This window comes from Bos taurus, chromosome 7 (assembly GCF_002263795.3).
Source record: "Bos taurus isolate L1 Dominette 01449 registration number 42190680 breed Hereford chromosome 7, ARS-UCD2.0, whole genome shotgun sequence".
Taxonomy (NCBI): domain Eukaryota; kingdom Metazoa; phylum Chordata; class Mammalia; order Artiodactyla; family Bovidae; genus Bos; species Bos taurus.
This window is the reverse complement of record NC_037334.1, coordinates 2,983,053-3,000,669: the sequence shown is the minus strand read 5'-3', so window position 1 is coordinate 3,000,669 and position 17,617 is coordinate 2,983,053. Positions and strand designations below refer to the sequence as shown.

General features: G+C 58.0%; 3 protein-coding genes across 16 annotated transcripts; 1 reads left to right on the top strand and 2 right to left on the bottom strand.

Moving 5' to 3' along the window:
• Positions 1–394: 394 nt before the first annotated feature.
• On the bottom strand, positions 395–2,651 carry C7H1orf35 (chromosome 7 C1orf35 homolog). The gene is given in 8 exon segments (NM_001034272.1): positions 395–705; positions 789–911; positions 1,351–1,436; positions 1,617–1,689; positions 1,893–1,972; positions 2,060–2,105; positions 2,261–2,411; positions 2,501–2,651. Coding segments are annotated over 8 exon segments (708 nt in total). The 5' UTR covers positions 2,595–2,651; the 3' UTR covers positions 395–650.
• An 835-nt stretch (positions 2,652–3,486) lies between these two features.
• MRPL55 (mitochondrial ribosomal protein L55) lies at positions 3,487–7,408 on the bottom strand. Of its 6 annotated transcripts, none has more exons than NM_001303490.1 (4): positions 7,264–7,408; positions 6,376–6,486; positions 4,130–4,334; positions 3,487–3,768 (listed from the first exon to the last, which is right to left on the bottom strand). In NM_001303490.1, exons 2-4 carry the CDS (start codon positions 6,441–6,443, stop codon positions 3,619–3,621), a joined length of 423 nt encoding a protein of 140 aa, NP_001290419.1. In that variant the 5' UTR covers positions 6,444–6,486; positions 7,264–7,408; the 3' UTR covers positions 3,487–3,618. The 6 variants fall into 6 exon arrangements, with proteins under 6 accessions (NP_001290419.1, NP_001290420.1, NP_001290421.1 ...); NM_001303491.1 differs by having other exon boundaries at positions 6,376–6,465; NM_001303492.1 differs by having other exon boundaries at positions 6,376–6,462.
• Positions 7,057–17,562, top strand: GUK1 (guanylate kinase 1). 9 transcript variants are annotated; one of them, NM_174078.3, is made up of 8 exons: positions 7,057–7,253; positions 14,519–14,632; positions 14,875–14,916; positions 15,021–15,117; positions 16,361–16,499; positions 16,571–16,655; positions 16,838–16,923; positions 17,056–17,368. In NM_174078.3, exons 2-8 carry the CDS (start codon positions 14,521–14,523, stop codon positions 17,089–17,091), a joined length of 597 nt encoding a protein of 198 aa, NP_776503.1. In that variant the 5' UTR covers positions 7,057–7,253; positions 14,519–14,520; the 3' UTR covers positions 17,092–17,368. The 9 variants fall into 9 exon arrangements, with proteins under 9 accessions (NP_776503.1, NP_001152884.1, XP_010804803.1 ...); NM_001159412.1 differs by lacking the exon at positions 7,057–7,253 and adding an exon at positions 7,458–7,557; XM_010806501.4 differs by lacking the exons at positions 7,057–7,253; positions 16,838–16,923 and adding exons at positions 7,461–7,557; positions 16,125–16,221 and having other exon boundaries at positions 17,056–17,144.
• The last annotated feature ends 55 nt before the right edge of the window (positions 17,563–17,617 follow it).

Here is a 17,617-nt window from a genome sequence, read left to right as displayed (position 1 = left end):
AGTGCCTGTACAGCAGGCAGAGGTGGGGGGTGGGGTAAGTGTGGGACAGTGGTTAGATCTTTGGTGGCCTAGGAAGACACGGGTGGCTGCAGGTACAAGTCCACTTCCCCACGATCTAGATGCCCAGCCCAGACTGCCTGCTTCTAGCACGGTCACCTGCTTGCGGCTGAGCAGCTTTTGGTCCCTCCGCCCTCCCTGCTGACTACACATAATCCAGGGCTCTTGGTACACCTGAAGTAGATGCAGGGGCCAGGCCAACAGGGGACCCCAGGATGCTGACCACCAAAAGGACAGTGCCCCTCAGTGTGACTGCAGATGGCCTTCCTGGAACTCCCAAGATTTACCGCATTTCACACATCACTTTCTGTTAGGACACAACAGCAACTTTCTTCTTAGTATAAGACACTTTCCACTTAAAATAAGTTTATTTAAGTACAAAGAGTGGGTCAATACAAAGAAAAATAGAAGTAGCCGTACTGGACCACAACTAAGCCTCTTCAGTATTCTGGCCTGGAGAATTCCATGGACAGAGGAGCCTGGCGGGCTATAGTCGATGGGGTCACAAAGAGCTGGACACGACTGAGGGACTTCAAGCCTCTCTGGGAGCCTGGGGTAACCCCCACAGGCCAGTCCTCCAGACCCCCTGGGCCTCAGTCACTGTCGTGCCTGCGCTTCTTGCAGCAAGTTGAAGAGTCAGAGTCATGCCTAGGGAGACCACGAGATGCCTGGGCTGAGGGGCTCGGCCTGCCAAGCACACCTCATCTCCACCCCTAGGCAGCTGCACCTACTGGATGGGAGCAGGGGCCAGTGAGGAATCCAGCCGCCTCCCACGATCCTTTTCTTTTTTTCTTTTCTCTTTCTTGTGCCTCTTCTTTTTCTTCTCTTTCCTGCTCTTCCTGTGACTTTCAGGACTACAAGGGGGAGTGCATGAGTGCTAGAAGCCTCTGGGGCTTTGGGGGGTCTAGACCACAGTAGCCACTGACCATGTGTAGCCATTCCAACCTCAAGTCACTAAGAATAACTCAGTACCACGTGTGGCCAGCAGCTACCATGAGCAGCACAGACACGACTATGGCAAAAGGTCTGCAGGGCAGCACCTACCTGACAATCTCATTGCTGCTTCCAGCCCTCCCACTAGGATGCCCCTGCACTCTTGGGGCCAAGTGCTGACACCCTCCAGTGCCCCTGACCCTGCTGCGGGTTGGTGGGCAGTCATGAGCCTTCCCTAGGGCTCACTGCACCCCAAGGCTCCTCAGAAGAAAAAGAGGGCTGGAGCTGGGAACCTGACTGGAGAAGCAGCCAACATGCTGAGAGAAAGCAGTTCTGTGCCCTGGGGGGGTAGGGCCTTACCCCGGCTCCACCTTCTCCTCTGACCGAAGCTTCTTCTTGGCCAAAGCCAAGGAGGTCCCTGGCCGACTGCTCTCCACGCGGTGGTGCTGCCGAGAAATGCCACTCTGGGGGCGTGCAGTGTGCCCCGGCATACCGACAGGGAAGAACCAGCCAGAAGCTGGGAGAGCCTCCCCAAAGACGGCCTGCCTCGTAGCCCTCAACTGGAAGAGGTGCTCAGACCGACTCCCACCCCACCATGAGATCCCAGCATATTTGGGAGTAATTACCGTGAATACCGAAAGCCCCAGCTTAGCGGCCTCTTTGTCTTCCCGGGACAGCGCCACTCGCCCTACAGAGCCACTGCGGGAACGTGGGTAACATACTCTATGGTGAAACACCCCCACGACAAGGGCCGCCCCCCATCCCCAGGCCTCCCTAGAGAAGTGGTTGGCCTAGATGACCCGCACTGGTTTCCACCTTAGGCAGCTGACAGTGCCAAGCCCCAAGAAGCCGCACCCTCGCGATTTCTGGGGCTCCCGAGGACCCCCCCTCCGGCCCCGCACCTGGAGCTCCCAAGACCCAGAAGCCGGTCCACTCCCTTTTCGGGGTCACCACCTTCCCGCTTACAAACTTCGACAAAATCCTGTGGAGGGGAGTGCAAGTGCTCGCTGGAGAGCGGGATCAGCCCCCTCCCCAACCCAGCCCCACCCTCCAAATGAGCCCATCTCACCTCCTTGCTCAGGCCGGTGGGCTGCTTCTTTACGTTCTTGTAGCCTCTGCGGAGGCCGCGCGTGAGCTTCAGGGAGCGGCGAGCCTCGCCTCGCCTCTTCCCCCAGCCACGCCGCGGTCCTACCCACCCCCGCCGCGCACCCACCCAGAAGTAACACCCCCCGCCACCGCCTCCCCACTCAAGCTCCCGAGGCACACTCACAGCGCTGCCATGAGCGCCTCCTGTTCCGCCTGCCTCACAGCCGCCAATTCCTGCTCCCGGCTCAGCCCAGCGCTGTTCGCCCGGCCCTTGGCGTACCAAGTGAGGTCACGGCCCTTCTGCCAGCGGCCCACCGGGGCCATCAGCGAGTTGCCTGCGGGAACAGAACGCCAAGCCCTCCGCACGGCCCGCGGCTCGGCGAACCCACAGCCCGCGAGCTCCGGGTCCCGGCGCCCCACTCACCCAGGTAGTTCTCCCTCTGCTTGTCAGTCTTCACATCCTCCCAGCTGAACTGGTCCTGCCCGCCGCGCACGCCGCCCCGGCTGGAGCCGAACATTGCGGTAACGTGCAGCCCTCTCCCCGGGATTCCAAGTACCAAGGCCCTACAGGTCCCAGCTCCCACTCCGGCGTCGCACACGGTGACGTCACTTCCGCGCCAGCCCCGCGCGCTTGCGCACTCTCCCCCTTCCCGCCCCGGGCGTCCTAGCCAGAGCGCCTGCACACTGACGCGACACAGCATCTGCACTTGCGAAAGGTGCGGCGGCTGTACCTAAGCATCGCGCTGCCACGACCGACAATTTTATAAATCATATTATGTGGGTGACGCCCCAGAGCCACAGTTCCCATTGCGTGCCGTGTTCCCGGGGCTGTGCTGGAGGGGTAGGCACGAGACAACGACTGAAGGCTTCCAACTATAGCTGTTGGAGGTGTCTGGGCTGTGCTGGAGGAGGGGTAGGCACGAGACAACGACTGAAGGCTTCCAACTATAGCTGTTGGACGTGTCTGGGCTGTGCTGGAGGAGGGGTAGGCACGAGACGACTGAAGGCTTCCAACTATAGCTGTTGGAGGTGTCTATCAGGTAGCCGGCTGCCTGGGAGAGCGGCCAAGGTCAGGTCGTGCCTGTCACGCTCGGCCTCCGCCCTCGGGAGGACCAGCTGTGTCTAGTTTCCGAGGAAGCATGCAAGCACACCTCATTGCATTCATTCCCCCCGACAGCGCAGAGAATGCCTCAGTCACCCCCAAGGTGTTGGCAGTCACTGCTGATGGGTCAGTATCTGAACTAAACTGAGCTAGTTGTTGGGCAAGTGCAGTTCTGTTTATCATCACAGCAGACCAGATTAGACTCAATGATAACAATTCTAGTGAGTGGAGGAGTGCTACTCCACTAGCCAACCCCTGAATTGAATCCGTAGGGTGAACAAATGTTTTCTGAGGGATTTACAACAGTGTCAAGACTGTTATTTGAATGTCCTTTGTATTGATCTTTTCACAAGATACAGCTTCATCAACTCATGATTTAAAGACACATGCCCCTCCCTGCTCCACAGCATTCCCTAGGACACAGCAGCTTCCAGGCACCATCACTTTTTGGTCCAAAACTGCTTGTACTGCTCCACATCAAAGTCGTCAGCGAGCTCTGGCTCCTCCTTCTTCTCTTTCAGCTGGCCCTCTCGTTTTCGGAATCGTGCACGCCTTTCCTCTGGGGACAAGGAGTCCAGGTCCACAGGCATCTGTGGGGAGGAAGGGGTGTGTACACGGCTCAGGTGGAGGGTACCAGGATGTTCCCCAGGGTCTCCGCTTCACCTTGTTATCATCTACCACATAAGTTTAGGTTTTATGTGTTCTGTGGGTTTTCTCTCGCTTCAAAACTTTTTTTCAACCATACAGCTCACTGCTTTCTTACCTTGGTCTGTGGAGTGCATTCCAGGTCACCTTCTTCCCTCTCCTCAACCAAAAATTCTGACCCACGACTCACTCCCCTCCCAGTCCAGCAACAGTGGGTTCTAAGCCCACGAGCTCCTGGAGGAGTAGTTTCTACAGGCTAGGTCCTCCAGGACCTGATCCTAGGGAGTGTCGGGGAAGGAAGCTTACTGTGAGTATCCGACGTGGCTCTGGATAACGGATGTGGATGGTGGAACCATCCTGCTTGACCAGGAGAATAGGGTAGAGGCGTGCGTAGGTCTGCCGGTGCACTCGAGTGAGTGAGGCTCTGTTGCAGTCAGCCCGCCAAGAGGATGTATACAGGTAGCGGCAGCTCTCAGGGGCAGCCCTCGTCATCCCACACTGCCAGAGCAGGCTGCAGACACACGTGTGCTGGTCAGTGGCTGGCGCCAGGGCCAGAGTGGCCACGCAGCCCAGCTCCTGTGGGGGCACACAGCAACGCGCACCAGGGCAGGATGTGGTCAGAGCAGCTCCACTCCACATCCAGAACCCTAGTGGGTCTCTGGTGAGGCCTGACCCCAAGGCTATGGTGCTAGACTATAGCACTGAATGGGAAGCTGACTTCCAGGGGACTGCAAACCTGGTGTTGTGAACTGTCCATTTGAGTCCACCCCGTCCCCATTCACACCTTGAAGCCCTAACCCCAGTGAGATGGTGTCAGGAGGTAGGACCTTTGGATGGTGATTAGGGTTAGATGATGGTGGAGTCTCCACAGTATGATTGGTGCCCTTATAAGAAGAGACCAGAGAGGTAACTCTCTCCATATGAGGACACCACCACAAGGCAGCCATCTCTGAACCAGGAACCTGGTTCACCAGAACCCTGCTGGCACTCTAATCTCAGACTTCCAGTTTTCATAAGCTGCCTGTCTGTGTTCTGCTGCATTAGCCCAAGCCGACTGAGACACCCGGTCCACTTGGCTTCTGAGTGTGATGGGCACACAGCTCTTCTGCACAGTGCAGAGCACATGCTCTAAGGTGACAGAATAGGGCCTATTCACACCCCGCTCAACCCAGCTACGTGAGGCCACATTTGTCTCATCCACTTAGGACCTGGATTTCCCTGTCCTAACCTTGCCACATGACACCCGTCCCCACACACAGAGTCCCTTCCAGCCTGCTTTCATACTAACTTGAATTCCGAACCACAGATTGTGCCTCAATCCATCTGTTTCCTGATATTCACATCAATTCAGTAGCTCCCACCAGACTTTCAGGACTTCTCTCTCCACAAAGCAGTCACAGGCCATGCACAGCCACAGTATGGCAGCCTCTGCTTTGGCTGTGGTTCCCGCCACCCCACTGCAATTTCCAGCTGACACCTCAGACTGATGGCCCATTTCTTCCACTAGTATGATGGCCTGGGGTGAGAGAACTGTATCTTACTTGCTATGAAATAAGTCCCAGACCCTCCCTAGCTGAGTGCTCAGTAAATTCTGGCAAAATCCTCCAGAAGTGCAAGATGGGAGAAAGAAGTGGGTGAACTCCACCACCAGAGGAACCCACAGTGAGTTGGGCAGGGCCTGTACCTAAGCAACACCACGGAGCTCAGGGCACAGCCACTCCAGATAATCTGGGGTTGGTGATTCAGGAGGTTCCTGGAAGGGGCAGGAACCAACCCTTGAGTGGAAAGAGTGAATGCTTTCCCACCAGAACAGTGGCTGCAGTTTCAACATGAACCTTTCCAGCACAAGGGCCCTTCTGGAAATGTTGCAACCAAGTCCCTTCCCCATCTTCATACTAACCCACAGCTCAGGTGCTACATCCTTCTTCCTAGGTTCCACAGAAACAATTTAAAACCTGAATTCATTCTCTCCTCCATCAGCACTCACTTGGGGAGATTTGCAGATGGGGAGGCAGTTCTGATGGGAAGAGGTCTGATGGGAAGAAGACCAAGGCCATGGTCTTCTCCAGAGGTGGCCTGTAGGCTCTGAATAGGACAGTGGCCACCACCACATCAGTTTGGTGCCAGGTACTCACAAGTCACTTCCATTCCTCCTTCAACACTGTTAAGGTATCCATACATATGTGGTGGTGGTGATTTAGTCATTAAGTCATGTCCAACTCTTGCCACCCCAGGGACGATAGCTGGTCAGACTCCTCCGTCCATGGGATTTCCCAGGACATCCCGAATACTGGAGTGGGGTGCCACTTCCTTCTCCAGGGTATCTTCCCGACCCAGCAATCAAACCTGGGTCTCCTGCACTGCAGGCAGATTCTTTACTGACTGAGCCACCAGGGAAACCCCCACACATATGTATTTGTATGTATTTCTCCGGATAAAACGCGCTGGCTCTGGAGGCTTAACTAAGGCTGCAAAGCCTAAGGCTGTTGAGTCGGGATTCTTCGGGTGGCCCCATTACAGGAGTCCCAAAGGGCCTGGAAGTCCATTCTTACCGAAGCAGGCTGCCCTTGGCCGACATTCCTCCTGAGAGCCCCTGCAGCACCTGAAGGCCTAGGGTCATTCACTGGCTCAGTGTGCAACTGCTAGGCAAGGAAATAAAAGATCTTTTTAAAAGACAGGACTTTCCACCTAATCGGTTCTCAACAAATCCCAGGCAGGAACAAAGCCATCTCGGACAGACTTTACCAGGTCAGTGCAAGTGTTGCCCAAACAATCTATGAGGCTTTCGGCCCTCACCTGGCATTAGAATTACCTGTGGGACGTCTCTGATCTACAGATGCCTCAGTTCTACTCCCCAAAACTTTGACTCAGTAAACTGTCTGCAGCAGGGCCTGGGCCCATTCTGGTGGGTTACTGAGTCAGACAAAGCACTCTGAGGATGGAATGCAACGTAAACGGTGATGACTAGCTCATACCTGTTTTCCAAGGTCATTTCATTCTCACAAAATGCAGCGAGGTAAGGATTACCAAAGAGCAGCCGCGGCTTACTAAGTCCTGACTCCCAGGGAAGCTGAGGTTTCCGCGGTGATAAACCAGTTGCTTCAAATGTCGAATACTTGATGTCTCAAACATTACGACCCCAGGAAGAGAGCCCTCCCTGTCAAGATTCCCTGCAGGCCTCCTTCCGCCTTAGGAGATGACTCAACAGGAAACCGCAATGCCATAAACCTCCCAGGTGATACCCTCAAGGGCGGCTAGCGGCAGGGCCCGGACCCTCCCTTGAAGGAAGCCCTCCAAGCCCGCGCGACGCGGCGCCTTTTCGGCACCAACTTGCCACCCTCACCGGCTCCGGAGCGGCCTCGAGGACCAGCGGCTCGGCCGCCACAGGCCAACGGGTGCGGGACTGGCCAGAAGTGAATACACAGTCAAGGTAAACTTACTTTTCACTCCTCGTGTGCCTTCGCCCCGACGTCATCCGCGGGCGCAGGGTCTCGCGGCGCTGACGTACGGCCTTCCGAGGCGCGGCGAGGCCGGCGCAGCTCTGACTTACTTGCCCGCTGGTTCAGGCGGGTCTGGCGCGGCGGTGACGTAAGCCTCTGCGGGGCGGAGAGAGGCCGGCGCGGCGCGACGCTGTGACGTATGTCCGCCCGGGCGGCGGCGACGGCGGCCCTTCATGCTGCGGCGCCCGCTGGCCGGGCTGGCGGCGGCCGCCCTTGGCCGGGCCCTCTCGGACGGTGAGTGGCGGCCCCTCAGAGCGGGACGGAGTTCTGGGCGCGCGCAGACCACAGGAGGATCCAGGCCCGTGTGTCACGGTCTGAATCCGCGGCAGAGAGGCAGGGACTGCTGCTACTCGCGTGCGAGGAGCCCGGACCCCGTGCTGAGCGCGGGTGTCGTGGGTCTCCTGGGACTCGTGGGGTTGTGCTCGTGAATTCTGTCATTTCGCCAGCCACCGAAACTGCCCTCGGCGTCCCTCCGTGGTTCCCAGAGCTCTGTTTCAGGATAAGCAAAGCGGAGGGAGACCAGAATAGGGTAGTCTGCATGGAGTTACATTCAGCGAGGCTTCCCTTCACTTTGAAGTTTTATCCAGTGTGGCTCTGTGTTAGAATTGCCTTTGGTAGTTATTATTTTTACTTGGAGGAGAAGGCAATGGCACCCCACTCCAGTAGTCTTGCCTGGAAAATCCCATGGACGGAGGAGCCTGGTAGGCTGCAGTCCATGGGGTCGCTAAGAGTCGGACACGACTGAAAGACTTCACTTTCACTTTTCACTTTCATGCATTGGAGAAGGAAATGGCAACCCACTCCAGTGTTCTTGCCTAGAGAATCCCAGGGACGGGGGAGCATGGTGGGCTGCCGTCTATGGGGTCGCAGAGAGTCGGACACGACTGAAGCGACTTAGCAGCAGCAGCAGCAGCAGTGCAGAAGCACTTTTACTTGGACAATTAAAAAACTGGTTCCCCTGTATCAGTCCCCAAAATATAAGAGGAAATTATTCTGACATTGGAAGCTCCAAACAGTTTGTAAAACCCCTGCAGTCTGAGGACTTCATGCTGGACGCCTTGTGGACCCTGCAGGATGCAGAGGGGCAAAGAGGGAAAGCAGCTTGACACCCTTCTCCAAGGAGGGCCACAGAACAAAGCCCAAAACCCTGGGAGATCAGGGTTTTGAAGGCCCTTAGGTTGCCCCTGGTACAGCAGAGTCACCAAAGTCCCGATTAGCTCACCTGGCCTGCAGAAGTACGTAGTCTACGCCGCGCTTAAGGGAAATCCTCCCGGTAGTCCAGCTCTGGCGCTATGTTTGGTTCCCACCGCAGATTGCAAACCCAGGGCAGGGTCCTAGGTGGGCACAGCTGACTGCTCCACGGACTCCCAGACAGGAGGGCCCCTGGGACTGCCGCAGTTTCTTGGCCAGCCCCACAACCTAGCCCTGTTGGTCATTCCATACAGGAGCAGGTTGTTGGTGGCAGGCCTTTCTGACATGACAGGGGCATGGTAGTTGGGGTTCAGCTTCCCTGGGGACAAGACACCGCAAGTCTAGGTTGCTGGAGCTGCTCATCTGCTTTTTTTAGACATTCTTTTGGAAGCAGTGGAGGGGAATAAGCTTCCTTTGCCCAGGTGCTGGTTTGAGGAGGAGCAGTGAGGTATGCCACCTCGCTTGTTTTGACTGCCTTTCATAGGGGTGGATGGAGAAGGCAGTGGCACCCCACTCCAGTGTTCTTGCCTGGAAAAATCCCAGGGACGGGGGAGCATGGTGGGCTGCCGTCTATGGGGTCACTAAGAGTCAGACACACTGAGCGACTTCGCTTTCACTTTTCACTTTCATGCATTGGAGAAGGAAATGGTAACCCACTGCAGTGTTCTTGCCTGGAGAATCCCAGGGACTGGGGAGCCTGGTGGGCTGCCGTCTCTGGGGTCGCACAGAGTCAGACACGACTGAAGTGACTTAGCAGCAGCAGCAGCATAGGGGTGAGGGAGGTGAAATCTGAGGTGATGGTTGGCCAGTATGAGATGGGGCCAACCAGGACAGGAGGAGGAAGCCAAGATGTGCTTTTCATGGCTATCACTCATGCATGAGTCCCATGCGAGTGTCCCTTGGTGGTGTGCCTGCCCAAATGTGGGCTTTGCTGTCATTCGCCTCCCAGACCGTGACTTGTGAAGTGTGTTAGTCGCTCAGTCATGTGCAACTCTTTGTGACCCCATGGACTGTAGTTCAGGCTCCTCTGTTCATAGAATTCTTCAGGCAAGAATACTGGAGTGGGTTGTCATTTCCTCCTCCAAGGGATCTTCCCCACCCAGGGATCCAACTTGGGTCTCCTGCATTGCAGGCAGATTCTTAATTGTCTGAGCCACCAGGAAAGCCCATATGACTTGTGAGGGACCCAGGAAAACCTTTACCACTAAGAGGAATGTGGACTGGGTGTGGCTTCCTGTCTTATCATTAACAAGTTGAATTTCCTGCCACATGAACGCTCTCTCTGTCCTCTTGTAAGATTTCACACACTTGCCTGCACACACCAGGCCAGCTTGTAATCTGAGTTGGTGCCACACCTGTGACAGATGTAGTTTGCCTGGGCTCTCCTTTAGATTCTGAGAACACGTTGACCCAACCTTTGTCTGGAACTGGGAAGATCAGAAGTTTCTTTGAGTAGTAAGTAGATTCTGGGAGTTCTAAAATTGTACATTTTTCTTCAGCCATACCCAAACTTTTTTTTTTTTAAGACCTGAACTGTTCATTTCCATCTTTTGCATCGCGTTTAGCATAAGTCAAGAAACATGCTCAGAGAATTTGAGGAAGAGCAGGAGGGAAGGTGTCACGGTGTGGTTGGGGTGGAGGGAGGTGGCCCCAGTCCTCCAGGAGGACAGGGTGGGCACAGAGGGTGGGCTTGGGGGCCCTGGTGTGGCAGCGGCCCTGCACTCGGACTCTGAGCCTGGCTTCAGTGGCACGAGGCCTCTTCTCCTCCCGGGTCCTCCTCTGACCCTTGGTGTGCCCAGCCGTGGTTTCCTCCAGGTCCCTCTCTGATCCTGTGTGTGCTGGGCCTTGATTCTCCCTGGTGCCTGGCTGATCCTTTCTTCCCCTTCTGTGAGAGTGAACCTTCTCCACCCAGAAGGGGTCGGGCTTCTTCCTGCTCCATGGTTTGTATGTCCTGGACCCCTTTCCCCGTTCTCGCTCCCTCTACCTTCCCTTAGGGCTAGAACTGAGGCTCTCACATGAGACTGAATCTCAATTCTTCTCTATGGAAGGAGACCCAGATGCAGCTGTGTAGTGCCGTGACAGGCCTAAGTCCTCCACAGTGTGTGTGCTTCTTGCCATGGTGTGGCTTCTTGCTTCTTCCCTGAGAGGGCCAAGCTTCCTCCATGCAAGGCATGGTCCCACCCTACTGTGAGAAGAAGTAAAAAGGAAACACTGGCTCTCCCACTTCAAATTAGGTTCTTGAAGGTGAAGTGTTTTCTGAAGGTCACTGGGCCGGGACACGTCCCACATGTGGAGCGCCTGAGGCCACGGCCAGAGAAGTTCTTCCGTCCCACACAGCCTGTTTGGGGGATGGAGCGTGGCCAGCCGTCCTGACCCAGATGAGCGCAGGTCTAGAGTGCTGATGGGGCGTGACTCTCCCTTCTCTGTCCCCAGAGGGCTGTGCCTTGTCTTAGGCTCTCAGAGAGGACAAAGTGGTGGCCATGCCCCGCCCTTGGGACGGGACGGGAAGTCGGGTAGAAGCAGAAGGGAGAGCAAACCCCCCAGGTCTGCCTGAGGAGCTCCTTGTGAAGAGAGCATTCCAGAACACACAGGCTTGCACCAGCGATTCCTACAGAAATTGCATCCCTCATCCTTATTGGTGTCCTTGTGAAAATTTCCAGTATCTTGCCGGGAAGCTGGAGTTTGGAATTGTGAAATAGTCAAGGAGTAGGGGCGACAGAACATTCCTAACTGCCAGTCAGTTCTATCAGGAGATGGGGCCAGAATCAGCCTCGGGGGCTGGGGCACTTGGTCACTGGGACCAAGAGGCCTTGAGCTCGGTCCCACACTGAGTGTGTCCCTGTCGGAGGAGGCTTTCGTGCACACTCTTGTCACCGTGGTCCCTGGGTGGAGCCCAGCACTCAGCAGCTCCCCAGGTGCCTTCTGCCAGGCTCGGCCACTCCGACGGGGTCTGTGTGGTTCAAACCTTTGTGGTGAAAGGAGACAGCCTCAGGGAGGGACCCCACAAGAGGAAAGACTACAGAGATGCACAGATGAGCTTGGCCGGCTAGATCCCACCCACCTCGAGGCAGTGGTGCTGGGTGGTTCCCTCTCCCCTTGTGCCCAGCAGTGTAACCTTTGAAGAAGGTTGAATGAATGACAGCTCTGAAGAGGCCTGGGGCCCGGGCTTGAGGGGCAGGTGGGGACTCGGGAGGACACCCTGTGAGGCAGAGCCGGCAGGGTGCAGTGATGATTTGGACCCACGCAGGCAGTGAGTGTCGCAGCCATCAGCCAGTCCCCCGGGTGCGCGTACGTGCCTGCTGGTCACTGCCCGTGGTGGTTGGGCTGGGGGTGGGAGGTCTCAGCGGGATGCAGGGGCTGTGTCCCTGCCCCCAGAGTTCCGACATGGGACATAAAGCCAGATGGAAGCCAGGGTTTCGAGGCGAGACGATGAGTAAGACTTTTGTACAACATGGCCCGTGAGGGTTTCAGGCGCTGGGACTTGCATGTGTAGTAATTGGTCCTGATTGAAGACGTGTCTTCTCTGTGTAGTTTTCCAGTGTTCAGATGTTAGAGCTTGTGACCACAACATCTAGCCATGGCTGCATGCATGGGAAGCAGAGCAGGAACTGCCAGGGGAGTGTGTTAGGGTGCCTGTGCTAGCCTGGAGCACAGAGCAGGTAAGGCACAGCCTGGGTGTTGCTGGCAGGTGTGTAGTTGTGGGTCTGGGATGTGAGGGTGGGGGACCTGCCCAAGTTGGGCGTGAGGAAAGGAGCAGAGTGTTCCTGAGGGGGATCTTCATAGGCAGGTGTGATGGGTCCTCCGCTCCCTGGAGGTGGATGCCCCAAGTTGGGTCCAGAAGGTGCCAGGTGCACCCACCAAGTGGAGTGTTTGTTGCTGTGAGCAAGGCCCCTGGAGGCTTTCTGGTTCACCTCTTGTGAGACCTGGCATGTGTCCACTTTGGTGTTACCCCTGCCCTGGGGAAACTCACATTCCTGTGGCTGGGGCCTGGGAAGACCTAGGATGCTGAACGGCCACAGCTGCCCCTGCTTGCGAGGTTGGCAGGGACATGTGTGCAGTGGTGACTTGGCACAATCCAGAGGCCAGCCAGTGGGTGACAGACCCCAGCCTCCATACTCCCTTTCCAGGGCCCCTCTAGAAGCAGCAACCTTGCTCAGGGACCTAGTGACCCCCAGTATCTCCTCTGCCCTCCGATATCCCTCCCCCATAACTCACCCAGCACCCTGGTCACTCAGCACCTAGAAAGTCAGGACAGGCTGGGCTGGGCTGCCCACAGGATGTTCGTTCTGCAAAGGAAGGGACTTTATGAAGGGCAGTGTGAGGCAGAAGTGAGACCTTCCCTTGCACCAGTCCTTAGGGTAGCAAGGGTGCTGTGCTCTCCTGGGCAGGCAACAGCAGTGGGCTTGGAGTCAGACACACAAATGTGTGGGCATTTGTATGGTGGCGCTGTGTCTGGGGGGGAAAATCAGGACCCCAGAAAGGAGCTGTGAGTCAGTGGGACTTGCTGTCTTACAACAATGCACTGTTGGCTTCCCTGGTGGCTCAGATGATAAAGAGGCTGCCTGCAGTGCGGGAGACCTGGGTTCAAGCCCTGGGTCAGGAAGATCGCCTGGAAAAGGAAATGGCACCCCACTCTAGTATTCTTGCCTGGAAAACCCCTCGGATGGAGGAGCCTGGTGGGCTACAGTCCATGGGGTTGCAGAGTCGAACACGACCAAGCAACTTCACTTTCACTATTCTAGTAGGAAACTGGGACGGGACAAAGGAGCTAAGAACTGGCCACTCAGAAATGACAGAGCGGTGGTGAGCTCCTCTGGATCCATTTCTTCTATCTCTTTCAGCAGGTGGTCATGTCTGATTCCCGAGTCCTTCTTCAGGGCGTTTGCATACAGCCTGATGGTCCCAGAATAGCCATGCTTTAGCCAGATTACCCAGGTTGGCCTACATTGCAGATTAGGAAAGCAGTGCCCACCAGGGGGCCTGCTGGAGAGCTGCCCACACAGAGTGGCCTGTTCCTCCCGGGCCTCACTGCTGGCCACCACTGCTACCTGGGGACCTCCACACAGAGCACTGCAGGGGCAGGCCAGCTCATCACACGTGCGTCTGGGCTCTGCCTCCCTCTGGGGCAGTGCATAGCCTGCTAGCCCCTTAGCTTAGTGCCAGCCTTGATTCCTGTCTTCTGCGGCTCCCAGTGCACCTAACCTTCCTCAGCTCGTCTTGTCACATGGCTCGGGAGGCAGGTGCACTTCTCGGGTGAGGAGCAGCGTTTCCCTCTGTTGAGCAGGTGGTGCGGGCTGCACTAGGAGGGATTTAGTGCTCAGACAGTGGGGAGCAGGCAAGGATTACCACTGTCTCAGCTCAGCCAGTGCAGCCCCAAGCTGAGCACAGAGGCTACTCAGAAGGTAGGTCCTATATGAGGGCTGCAGGGTGGTCCAGTGGGGATAGAGCAGGCTCAGCTGATCCCTCCAGACCTCTCCCACCCTTCCTGCCCTCGGTGTTCTCACCTGTGGCAGGCACCCTATGTTACGAGCTGGGAGGGTGATGCCCTGCTCTCCTGCTGGCTTCATGAGACCCAGGTATCACAGAGGGGAGTCAGGGACCGTGGGATTAGCTCCTCACTTTTCAATGGAAGTTCCCAGAACAGACCTTGGGTTCCACTGACTTTGACCAAGGACACCTCCGAAGTGTGGTGCCAGGAGACACAGGAATTGGGACCTGGATGTGCCCCTCCCAGGAGCCAAAGTCCAGGCTCCTTGAGACGTAGGGTAGTAGTGGACAGCTGGGGAGGCCACACATTTGTGGTCGGTGCACATGTCACCACCCACAGGGAGGCATAGGCGGGGTTTAGGCATGGCTCTGAGTGGTGGTACCTCGGCTCTGCCTCATTGCTGGGGTGAGTTCACTTGGGCACTGCAGCCACCGCCATACGCAGCAGCATGTCCACCTCCATGCAGCAGGGAGCAAGGCCCTGCTGAGACTTGCCTCTCCCCCCGCCTCCCCACAGGGATGTCAGGACCAAGGCCCGTTGTCCTGAGCGGACCCTCAGGGGCTGGGAAGAGCACCCTACTGAAGAAACTCCTGCAGGAACATGGCAGCATCTTTGGCTTCAGCGTGTCCCGTGAGGCCCCGGGGAGGTGGGGGAGGGTCCAGAAGAGACTGGGGACAAAGACCCTTGCTAACATGCCCTGATGCACCGCGCCCACTGCCACACACTGGGGCGGAAGCCCCCACACTGTCGACCCCAGTCTGTAGCCTCCCTTCCCACACCTCTGGATGGGCGGCAGGCCACGGGGCAGGCCCTGGGGATGGGATACTTGAGATTCCAGGTGTCCCAAGGCCATCGCTGTTACTTATTCCTAGACACGACAAGGGACCCGAGGCCAGGAGAGGAGAACGGCAAAGGTGAGCTTGGCCAGATGGCCCTGTGCTCCGGCACAAGACGCTAGCAGCCCAACGCTCGTCAGGGGCGCCTGAGTCTGTCTCCCGTCTGCACCTTCTCCTTGCAGATTACTACTTTGTGACCAGGGAGGTGATGCAGCGCGACATTGCTGCTGGAGACTTCATCGAGCACGCTGAGTTCTCAGGGAACTTGTATGGGACCAGGTGGGCGGTGCTTTGGGCCTTCCCTTCCTCTCATTCCCCCAGGGACCAGGAGTGGGTGACCCAGGCAGGGGGTGTCTGTAGGCCCTGGGGGTCTCCCCTTGGCTGGGCCCCAGGTTGGGGTTTCTCTCTGCCGGCTGTCTAGGCACTTGAGGCCAAGGACTCAGCCCTCTAGAGGTCATGATGGAGCTTGAGTCAGAAATCTCCGGGCTACCCACTCCGGGCCCAGCCCCACTTGTGTCTCCTGGCCAGGCTGCTGTGAGAAGTGGGCCAGACGAGGAGCCGGCGTGCAGGGAGGACTCAGGGGACCTGTGTCTTAGGGGTCTGCAGGTTTCATGTGGCCCTTCCCCTCCAGTCAGTAGGGTAGCCTGGGAAGGGTCCCTGGCAAAACAGCAGCTGCACCCCCTCCCACGCTACCAACCAACCAGAGCAGGGTCTCTGCTGGCTCCTCCCATCTGACTCACAAGGCCCAGGAGCAGTGTCCTGACTCAGGCAGGCAGGCCCAGGCCTGCCTCTGTGCACAGCCGGTCCCTGAGCCGCCTGGCTGGGGGAGGCGGGCACCGCCAGGACCCATCGTCCTCTGCCCCGGGTGCAGATGGGCAGAGCAGTGGGCCACTGAGGGGGGTCATTTGGCCACTATTGAGACACACAGGACCCACTGAGGGGCGCTCCCCCCAGCGGGTGAGGAGCACATAGTACTTGGTGACCCCTGGGTGAGGGGCCAGGGCCTGCAAAGGGCGGCCAGGAGGTGAGAAAGCCCAGGGGCGTGTCCTGTTGTGCAGTGGGGGCCAGAGCATCCCTCCCCACGCAGGGCCCCCGCAGGCAGGACATGGGAGGGGGTTGCCATCACCAGCCTGGGGACGTGAGCCAGAAGGTAGTACAGACACTTTTGGAGGCGTGATGGGCGGGTGGGACTGGTTGAGGTGATGGCGTGGTGTGGGGCCTGGGGGAAGGTGCCAGGAGAGGGAGAGGCTCTGGGCCGGGGTCTGAAGGTTGCTACTCCCTAACAGACACACTCCCTACCACCACCCCTGGACCAGCAGAGGGCCCCCTCGTGCAAGCGTTGCTCGGAGTGCTTCCAGAATGAAGGAGCAGATGCCAGTTAGAGTAGGCCCTTGTGGGCACCCCCAGACAGACCCAGAGCGGGGGATGGGGGATGAGGTCCCACTGAGGCTCTCTGAAGCCGCGGGGGCTGCTAGGACTGGGGCGCCCACGGCTGAGCGGCTCCCCTCCCCTCACTCCCCAGCAAGGCCGCCGTGCGGGCCGTGCAGGCCATGAACCGCATCTGCGTGCTGGACGTGGACCTGCAGGGCGTGCGCAACATCAAGAAGACCGACCTGCGGCCCATCTACATCTTCGTGCAGCCGCCCTCACTGGATGTCCTGGTGGGGGCCGAGGCGGGGCGTGGGGGGCAGCCCCGCGTGCTCGGACCTTCTGACCTCGTGCTCTGTCTCAGGAGCAGCGGCTGCGACAGCGGAACACAGAGACAGAGGAGAGCCTGGCCAAGCGTCTGGCGGCTGCCCGGGCTGACATGGAGAGCAGTGAGTGAGGGCGCCCAGCACGCGGCCTCCCCTAGACCCCCCCACACCCCGCAGGAGACCAGTCCCCCCACCAAGGGGCGCAGGAGGGCTGGAGCCGTCACCCAGCCCTGTGGTCCCTGTGAAGGGTCCCCAGACCCCCGCTCCGTTCCCAGAGCTTCCACTGACCCTGCCCCCACCCTCAGGCAAGGAGCCCGGCCTGTTTGACCTGATCATCGTCAACGACAGTCTGGACAAGGCCTACTGGGCCCTGAAGGAGGCGCTCTCCGAGGTGGGCTGGGGTGGAGGTGGGGCCTCAGACATCTGTGTGGCAAACGGGTAAAGCAGGCTGGGACAGGCGATGTGGTGGCCCCAGGCCCTGGGCGAGACCTTCCTTTCCTCAGCCTCTCTTTCTCTCTGGCAGGAAATAAAGAAGGCCCAAGGCACTGGTCAGTCCTGAGGAGGCCCGCCAGCTGTGTCCTCTCAGGTGGGGCCCAGGGCCTGGCGCCCACGTCAGTGGGCCAGAGTTTCCTGGCAGTGACTCTGCTCACCTCAGCTGGGACCCAGAGACAGGGCGCTGCCCATCTTCCCTCATCCCCTCCGTGCTTGGAGGACCTTGTCTCTTACCCCCATGCCCCACGTCCATTTCTAGGCTTCCTCCCCACCATGCCCTGTCAACCCCTTACCCGTGGAAGCCAGGCCAACATCCAAATAAAGAACTGCTGGGTTAGAGTGTCCTTGAGCCCTTGGATCATGGCCCTGGGTGGGTGGGTCCACAGTACACCATTCCAGAGCCACCCCGTCCCCACTCTGGACAGCCCTGCTCTGACTGGCCACCCCCAGAGGGCAGCAGCCGCCTTACACCTGTTGCTCTGGGCTGCTGGCCCCCAGAGAGGCTGCTCCTGAGCTGCCGCACACTCCTTGCCCAGGACTCCCCCCCAGGTGGGTGCAGGACCTCATCTCCCACTGTATCTGAGTAGCCGTCG

Bases quoted from the DNA above. Each gene is read 5' to 3' on its own strand.
- GUK1 (XM_010806495.4), top strand. From the start codon at position 7,497: ATGCTGCGGCGCCCGCTGGCCGGGCTGGCGGCGGCCGCCCTTGGCCGG. The intron at 7,558-14,518 runs GTGAGTGGCGGC...GCCTCCCCACAG, and splicing joins TGGCCGGGCCCTCTCGGACG to GGATGTCAGGACCAAGGCCC. The intron at 16,500-16,570 runs GTGGGGGCCGAG...GCTCTGTCTCAG, and splicing joins CGCCCTCACTGGATGTCCTG to GAGCAGCGGCTGCGACAGCG.
- MRPL55 (NM_001303490.1), bottom strand. From the start codon at position 6,443: ATGACCCTAGGCCTTCAGGTGCTGCAGGGGCTCTCAGGAGGAATGTCG. The intron at 4,335-6,375 runs GTAAGAATGGAC...GTGTGTCTGCAG, and splicing joins GCCAAGGGCAGCCTGCTTCG to CCTGCTCTGGCAGTGTGGGA. The intron at 3,769-4,129 runs GTAAGCTTCCTT...TCCTCCCCACAG, and splicing joins AGCCACGTCGGATACTCACA to ATGCCTGTGGACCTGGACTC.